General features: G+C 42.9%; 1 protein-coding gene across 1 annotated transcript in view; it reads left to right on the forward strand.

Annotated features, from left to right (window-relative positions):
• Nucleotides 1-757: 757 nt before the first annotated feature.
• Nucleotides 758-9,103, forward strand: part of LOC108449726 — a 19,037-nt gene continuing 10,691 nt past the window's right edge. Inside the window, exon 1 of the mRNA XM_017746708.1 lies at nt 758-915. Within this exon, the coding sequence (XP_017602197.1) occupies nt 874-915 (42 nt within the window). The 5' untranslated portion in view covers nt 758-873. The remainder of the gene's footprint in view (nt 916-9,103) is intronic.

Genomic DNA, 9,103 nt, shown 5'->3' on the forward strand with positions numbered 1-9,103 from the left:
CCTGCCATCTCCCAGATGTTGCAGACTAGGTGATCTCGTGGCTTTCATTGCCCACTCATATTGCCTTGCTCCCTTTTGGCACAGAGCTGGGAGTGCTGTCAGTGGAATCAGGGCTGTTAAAACTTGCTGCACCTTCAGTATGATCTTAGAAAACTTCTTATACTCCATGCAATGGATGTTCATAATGTATCTGAACAAGTAAGGTTTGCTAAGGCTTGAAGCACCTCTCTCTCAACATTCCTCACTGTAGGCTACCAGATTTCCCTGGACTTAGGCCCCCCAAATCATGCACTGCAATTAGGATATAACATAAATTACTGGGCTTTCAGAACCCAAACATGCCTGGAATCCCCATCACTGGTTCTGCAGAAAATCAGTTTCTACTCAGATGTTGAAACACAAATGTGGGGGCATAATTTTAGGAATCAACACCTTAATTGCAGGGCACACAAGATGTGAGGATTTTGGGGCCATATTGGCCTGTAAGAAGAGAGCAATGACAAGGTAAAGGACAAGCAGGGCACAGAAGAGAAGCAAGAAGAATGAAAGGATGGAAAAAGGACATGATGGAGAAAGGTGGAGGAGGGGAATTCTTTAAAGATGTGTACTTAAAGTAAGAATACTCCTCTCTTTAAAGGAAGGAGAAGAATACAACACATTCACAGGTGCTATTTTGCCACAGGAATCTGTTCAGCCCCTAAGTGCCTGCAGTAATGCTGACCCTAATCTCCCACTTATCTCTCTGTAAGATTTCTGAGCCTTTCAGTCCTCCTGAGCAAGCAAGGCACCTGGTCCCTGCATTCCCTGCCATAGCAGGCTGAGTATTGCTGAGTAAATCCATCTCATCAGGAGGAGGAGGAAACGCTTTTGGGAATGATAAAACAACGAGCAAAGCAAGAGCTGCCGGGGCGGCTGGTAAGTGTGGAAGTGATGAGCTTCTTATTGATTGCCCAGGAGTCTTGCTTGGAGAGATGGCTGGGAATTTTTACCTTTGAAAACATTACTCTGAGAAAGCTGAGAAGTCAGCAGGAGCCAGTGCTGATAAGAGGGATCAATGCAGAGCATGGGTGGAATGAGGTTATTAATAAGTAATAGGATTCAACTTGGGAGCTAATGAAATAAAAAAAAACATTTTCTAGTTGGGGCATCTGACAGGCACTTGATTGCTATAGCAATGGCAATGGGGAGATTAGGGACAATGAACTGTACAGCTAAAATGGGCCAAAAATCCCTCCTCATGGAAGCATCTAGTTTAAAGAATGGCTAAAACAAAACAGTTTTCTATAAGAGATGTATTTCAGGATATTTAACAGGGGCTGTGAACAGGAACCTGTGATCTTTGAAGCATGTAAAAATTGAAAATTGTGCTGGCAAAAAAGATGCCAGATAAGTTTTCAATCTCAATCCTTCTGATCATTATGAACAGCGTGACAATTTCACACAGCTGGAAACTGGATATTTAGGCTCTAAAAATTTCTTCATCTGCAGAGGCTGTCTCCCATTATACAATATGATTGTTCAGCCTTTGGCATCTTTCCGTGAAGGACCACTTGGTATCCTCTTTAGAGGAAGAGGCCTGTATCTGTGAAAGCAAAGTACTTCCCCTCAACTTCATTGAATCCTAGCAAAGCTGAAGAAGGGTAGACTTAGACTGGGTATCAGGAAGATTAGATATTAGGAGAAATTCTTTATTATAAAGGTGGTGAGATACAGGCACAGGTCACTCAGAGGTCGTGGACTCTCCTTATCCCTGGAAGTGTTCAAGGCCAGGCTGGATGGGGCTCTGAGCAACCTGGTCTAGTGGAAGGTGTCTTTGCCCATGGCAGGGGGTTGGAACAAGATGATCTTTAAGGTCTCTTGCAACACGTTCTATGAATCTATGAATGTCTAGTCTTCCTATTCAGTCCTCTAGGATGGGTGCAAAACTGAGGAGAGCTCTACTAAACTCTATGTATCTTAAAGATGGTGGAAGTACAACTGTCCTGTATCCTTTCTCACGACATTTCCCTAGGATTTTTCTATAAGTAAAGCATGCTTATAGCTTTTCATGATGTATTTGTCTTGAGATCTCCAGTATCTTCTGATAGATTAGAAAATAGCTACTAAAATAGACCAGCTTATCCCATCACTTATGTAACTCTAAAGCCAAGCTGCTAATAACAACCACCATCAGATTTTCATTATCAGGGAAAGGATTCAGGAGAAATTTAAACCTGATTTGCCTAATTTCCTTAAGGAGATCTTCAAGATCAATGAATTGAGCAAAGAAATTGATGGGACACAAATGAGAATACTGGTCTTATTTCTACAATATGAAAATGCAGATAAGGAGGAAAGCCCCACAAGAAGGTGATTACACACAGGGATTTTGTAAACTTGGGGTCTTACTGGGTGGTTTTCCAAATGAGGAAAGCATTTCAGGTGCTTATTGGAGTAATGGGGAAAGAGCTGGCATTTCTATTCTAATTTCAGTGATGCTGCTTTCCCAGCAACTGGGAGAGCACTCAAAAAACTGTGAGAGGCCTGGGGCTCAATGCTGAGAGGGAATCTGTGTGTGGCAGAGGGCACAGGGGACGTTCTCTACCTGAACTACACAAGCCTTCCACAGCTCATGAGCATAAAGAAGCCCTTCAGGACTGTGTTGTGAGACAAAACCTGCACATGTGGGATGTGGGGTGCTAGCGGCTTTGCAGGTGTGTGGTACTATCCGAATTCTTGGATAATACAAGGTAGACTGGCTGTGGTGCTGCTATCACAACATAGACAACGATGGTGGTGTTCTGGGAATGTTTCCTCACAAACTGACAGAAGTAAGACCAATCCACAAGAACACCTTTCCCCAGTATACACACACACACTTTTCAGTCAGCATCTTATTTTTATGAGATGATGGTTGGATGTTAGCCTTAAGACCCCAGAGATATTTATTTAGTTTGCTTGCAATATGGGAACCACATCAAAAGATGTTGTCTCCTTATGCTCCTGAGTCTGAGCATTTGGAGATTAAGAGCTGATATCTACTAATTCCTTCCTTTTTTTTTTTTTTTTTTTTAATCTGCCATGATGGAGTGGACCAAATGTCCTGCAAGGCACCAAGAGGGCTTGATTTTTAATTATTCAAAACAAGTAAGAGGTATGGCTTACGCCCAAAATTGGTCTGGTATGGCAAGAGGAACTAAAATCCCTGTGTTTAGTATACAGTTTATACACACCTCCAATACGCAAGGTGTTGTTCATTGCTCTAAAATGGCTGAAGATTACCTTGAATGATGCTGACAACCTTCCCTGATTCCCCTGAATACCTTCACCCTTGCTCCAACCATTCCTGGGAAGGAGATGCTTAAAAAAAACCCTGACCAGGGACTTACCTGAGGGTAATAAGATACACATTGTACCAACTATTTAATCAAGGGAGCAACACTCATACGGTCTAGCTGCCAAATGAGATATCTAGGCAGGATAGTGGGCTGGGCAGGATGGGAAATGAGTAATAATTCAGACTTGAAGTTTAAGGAGGGAAATTATCGTGGTAATTAATGACAGTAGCCATGGAAAAATTTCTCCCTGTCACTATGATAGAGCTTCTCAGGGGAGGAGCTCAGCCAGGGGATACAGTACAGGGCCATGAAGGAGACAGCAGAAGGAGGACTCTCTGTTACCTGATCAGAGGATAATGCTGGGAAGCAAATATTGTTTCAGTGAGGCCTCCTTTTCACAGGAATGATGTCCCTTCCCAGCTCACTCTAGGCTTCTCCATGCCTCTATTCTTTTCTACCAGAAACACAATTATCAGGAAGGACAGCCAGCACATGTCTCCATCGAGAGCGGGCCCTTTCCCCTGAAGATGTTCTAGAGACAGGGAATGAACAGCCAGTGCTCCTCCAGAGCTGGTGGCCTGCCACGCCTGTTCACATGGGGCTCTGAGCAAGCTGTTCTTGAGAAAAGTGTCCCTGCCCATGGCAGGGGCTTGAAACTAGAAGATCTTTAAGGTCCCTTTCAACTCAAACCATTCTGTGATTCTACGATTGTGTGATTTTATGTATTTGTGCTTTTCTATCCCTTTCTGAGTTACTGATTGAATGTGCTAATAGCATCTAAAGCTATCTAGAGGAGCTGAGATTTAGTTATTATTCAAGCCTATAAGGAAAGAAAATGTATCTGAAGATGATTAGAGAGCTCCTCTTCTGCCCCCTGACCCACTAAAAATCTGCTGTTAATAGCTTTAACTTCCCTTCCCATTATGCTCTGATAGGATTTGCCTTTCAAAGCACTCTGACTAGATAAGGCAGTAGGCTGCTGAATTAGAATAAGCAATACAGGCACACAAAAGATGTGTGGGTGTGCCAAGACACACCACCTCAATGGCTAAGGTAGCCCACTGTACCTCTCATCAGAGAAAATAAGTCCCAAAAGCATTCCAAGTCTTATAGGGAGAAATTGCCTCCTTCTCAAGTAAATTGCAGGGCTTGGGAGCAGAAGCTGTGGTGAGACAAAGCAAGGAGAGCCACAGATCTGAGGAGATGGACTCAAGGTCCATGAGCTAAGAACAAGCTGAGGTGCTAAACAGTGCCAAGAGCAAGCATCTGAGTCTTTGGGAGATAGTGCTGGTTTGGGTGACTTTTTGAAGCTGAAAATAAAACTGTTGGTATAGACAGAGATACTTTTAACAGACCAAAGATGTTCATCCTACTCAAACTAATGAGTGCACAGTTCTACTGATGAGGAAAACCCTGTGTCTTACCAGAAAATCAGGAGGAAACAAGACTCAGTATACTAACACTTGAATTTGAGGCCTTGCATGGAATTCTGAACAGGGACAGGCTTCATATTCACTTTTCTCCACTTTTAAGAATTCTTGAATGGACTGTTTGCACATATGTAGTGAGTGAGCTTCACTGGATCCTCAGCTGAGAGACATATGGAATGCCCAAGAGGAATATGTGTAGGAGGTATCCTTGTTCCTTAACCACACGTAAAATGGGGTGAAGACTATGTACAACTTGTAGAATTGTCCTGGTGAATTTGAAACAATCCCCATCTTGATTCTGCCTCTGTTGAAATCAAGGGCAGTACCATCATTGGTTACAGAAGGGAGCAGAATCAAGTCCTTCTGGGATCTGGAAGGATTTCCCAGGGTGTAGCTCTGTGTTACAGTACAGACATCCAACTGTGGATAATACTGAAGATTTGCTTGCTGGTTTACTGCTAAAACCCACCAAAGTGAACATAAAGATTTCCACTGAGAGGTGAATTTCTGAACACAAGGGCAGAACAAAACCAAATTTTTATGAGAGTCTTGAAACCTATGGACAATACAATTACCTTGATTGGTGGTATGGACCATACTGGAGAAGGTCTAACTTTAAATTATGCTCTCCAGGAGAGCTGAAATTGTCTCCATGACCAGCTCACATAGCAGAAAATGTCCTTGTGAATTTGAAGGACAGCAGTTTACCTGAAGAAGCACACAGGTGCCTTAGTCCTGGCATTGTGCTGGAAAGCTGCTCTTTTTCCAGGCTTTGTTTGTCCTGTGCAGTGAGATGTGCTCAACTTCCATGAGAAAAGCTGCCACTGTTATTCCCCAGAGAACAGCGAATCACGACACAAGTCCAGGTTGCAAGGTATGGCTGAAGAGACCTCGTTTAATCACTCATAACCTTTATAGAATGGTTTGCAAAAGAGAAATTACATGATTGGCCTGTTGGCCCACCACCTCCAGAGGTGATAGGTTGAGCAGTAAGACACCCATTTCCAAATATCATTCTCACAAAACTGAAAATAATTGTAGTGTTCTCACAACAACCTGCAGGTGCAGAAATGGTTTACATTCTTACAAACTGTTGTCCATCCAGTTCTCAAGAGAACTAAAGCTTTCACAGAGAAGCTGTGAGAAGCTGGATTTCTCTAACTGCTTTCTTATGAGAAAGGAAAGTTTCACAGGAAAATTACTCTGTCAGGCCCTGCTAGCATCTACAAAAAGCTGTTTTCCTTTCCATCCTAACTCGTGAGCACAAAGCAATGCTGATAACCAGGAGAAAAATGAATAAATTAGTGGAGATGAGTACAATCATCAAAATTCCTATGGAGCTGGCAGGACTAGATTCAGAAATTCCATAATGAAATTAACAGATCTTCCTCCCACATGAACACCTGGACTAATGGGGGCATCTGCAATTAAGGGTGTCCTATTCACTGGCAAGGTCACATTGGAATGTCACCAACACATAAAAATAAAAATTCAGATGCTCCCAGGCTTGGTGGATTAGGTGGTCCATATTCCAATAACATGGTTCCTTATAAGTCAGGAGACAGAGGGGGGAGCAAGTGCTGTAGTTGCAAGGAATTTTGTCTGGTTTAAAGTTGGTTGTCTTTTGGCCAAGAGTTGAACACACAGAGTGAAGCAAAGGGTCTGTTTGTGCTTCCAAATTAAGTAAAGTCAGCTGCTAAATGTTGAATCAAAAAAGCAACTCTTGGCTGATTGACTAGAAAAGGCTTGAAAGCACAAGTCACAAGTGCCAAGATCTCATACCTCATGGTTCAGAAGAAATAAAAACTGCTGCTCTATGGCATTCAATGGTACATTAAGCATCTCCAGGACAGCACCAGTGATCCATGTGGGCAGGATCAGCACATTCTGCATGGGATATTCTAAGATTTTTGGTCCTAAAACAGGACTGGTTGCAATTATTGCAACAACAGCTCTTTGACATGTCAAAGAGAGGACAGAAGAAATGCAGCGAAGGATCCATTGAGTCTTCAGTGACCTTTCAGTAATAAGCCAGGCAGCATAATACAGCTTAGATCCCTGGGCTCCAAAGGATGGGGAACAATTGCTTGGTGAAATTTGATTAGATTAGAGATTTACTGGATTTTCCAAACCTACCAGTATTCAAGCCAAATATCCCTGCAGAGGTATTTGTACCCACAAAGACGCATGGGTAAACAAACAAAAAAACCAAAACAACATAACACAACAATCTCCTTTTCTTCATGCTGGGATCAGAAAGTGATACAAGATCCTGAAATCTGACCCAAAAGACTCTCAAAAGCTCCTGCATTTCCCAAAAATACTGGCTGAATATTGTGCCTGAAACAAGACCAGACAGGCAGTAAGCCTCCATGAACTCTGTATGCCACAGGGACAAAATTTTGAAAGGGTTTTTAGCTCCTCATTGCACAGTGCTTGGCCCATAACAGGAGAATCTGGTTGGAGCCCTGAGTGTAATGCAGTTATTAGGCTAAGTTTAATTATTGCATCTCTACCCTCACCAGGGAACCTACCTGGTTTTATTATGAACTCTAAGCTGCAGGTGACACAAAATTGCCCAGCTGTCTGCAGATGCCTTAAGGAGAAAATGGGATAAAAATTGAATTCTCAGCAGTTCACAGATAAACTATCTCCAGTTTTCTTTAGCTGAGACAAATTGATTGGGGAAGGTCCTGCAACATAACTTGTCTGCCAAAGCTCTCCCCGTGTGCTTGAACCACTCCAGAAGTTGTCAATAGAGAGACATGAAAAAAGACTTATCATTGTGTTTGGATATCTTCTCCACATCAGGGAAACAGCCTGAAATTGCTGTTTTGGTTGATTCCATCTGAGCCTGTAGAAAGGTGCTTTACCCCACAGATCCAAAGTGGAATCTCTTTTGTGGCAAATGTAAAATGAAATAATGCTAAGAGCAGTCAGATCCAGTGAAGTCATTAAATCTTCTGTATCTCAGTTTGGCCTGGTTTTGAGGGGTTTGAATGATGCCCAACAGGTAATCCTGTCCTTCAAATCAAAGGAAATACTTTCATCCACTCTTAATCATAGTGTCTGGGAAGATTGGGATCTACCTGCTTAGGATTTTTGAAGGGATGCTCTCTTGCCAGAGAGTTTTCTTTATTGGTTGTGGACAATTTTTTGTGGTTTTGTTCAGTGAACAGTGGTTCAGATTTTGGCAATGTCACCATGTAATCATGCTTTATTTGATTGAGTAGACTTGAATGGGCTTTGCTCCTATGGTAACAAACTTCTAGCTGCAATTGTTCTTAGCTGTTTGAAGGTGCCATTAGCCATTGTTCCCAGTGGCCTGGTTCTCTCTCTGGCTTTCCAAGTCTGGATCTCAGAAGTGTCAAGGTGCAGTGGTTTGGTTCAAAATACCCATTACTTACTTATTTTCCTTCTGTGAGATAAGAATTAGGAGAAAGCAAAGCAGGCACAAAACTTTAACAGTTGCAGCACAAAGAAAGAGTTTTATTACTAAAAGAACTAAAAGAGAAATAACAAGAAATTAAAGCAAATCCCCTCCTCCTTTCCAGGACTTTCCTCCTTTTACCCAACTCACACAAAGGGTAAAAGAACATGGAATTTTAGTCAGTGTTCATATGCTTAAGGAAAAAAGGGTTTTCTTCAGCTGCACATGGTTCCCAAACTGCCACCAACAGCAGACCCACCTGGAAAGAAACAATCTGCTGTGGTGTAAAACATCTCTCCCATGAAAAATCTCACAGTTCCTTCACACTGCCAAACATAGGCTATCACACAGGGTTATTAATCTTTTTAAGGATGAGTTACTTTGGCCTGAACACAAAGGCTTTTTTTGGCCACAAGTCTCTAAAAATCCTCTCAATGCTTCTATATAGCCTGACATGGGCACTCTTCACAATCTTCATGGGCCACACGTGAATTCTCCATCCCCCCCATGTACTCCAAATGGATTAAAGAGACAAACAGTTTGTGATAGTACAGTTTCTTACCATGGCATGCAAGAAGTTTTTTAAGCTACGCGCGAGAATCGCGGCACCGCCCTCTTTTCTCCCATCGCTATGTTCAGCTTCGTCTCACGTGACTCACTTTCTCTCTGACTCGGAAGCCACAACGTTGAAGAGTGTCCTTGTTCAGGCTTTGCAGTGGAGAAAGCCTCTCTCTTTTCGTGCTACGGGCTGCATGGTGTCCTCTTCAGTTCAGCACGAAGTGTGCTGGCTGCAGACAGAAGGCTACGCCGGCTCCTGTTGGCTCCGCCGGCTCCGCATAGAGAGGAGAGGATAAGGACCCGCTGGTCCCAGAAAGCCATGCCGGATGGGGTTTAGCTGTGTGGCAGTCCCTGGCTGGGGGTGGCTG

Source organism: Corvus brachyrhynchos, unplaced genomic scaffold (assembly GCF_000691975.1).
Source record: "Corvus brachyrhynchos isolate BGI_N302 unplaced genomic scaffold, ASM69197v1 scaffold89, whole genome shotgun sequence".
Classification (NCBI taxonomy): Eukaryota; Metazoa; Chordata; class Aves; order Passeriformes; family Corvidae; genus Corvus; species Corvus brachyrhynchos.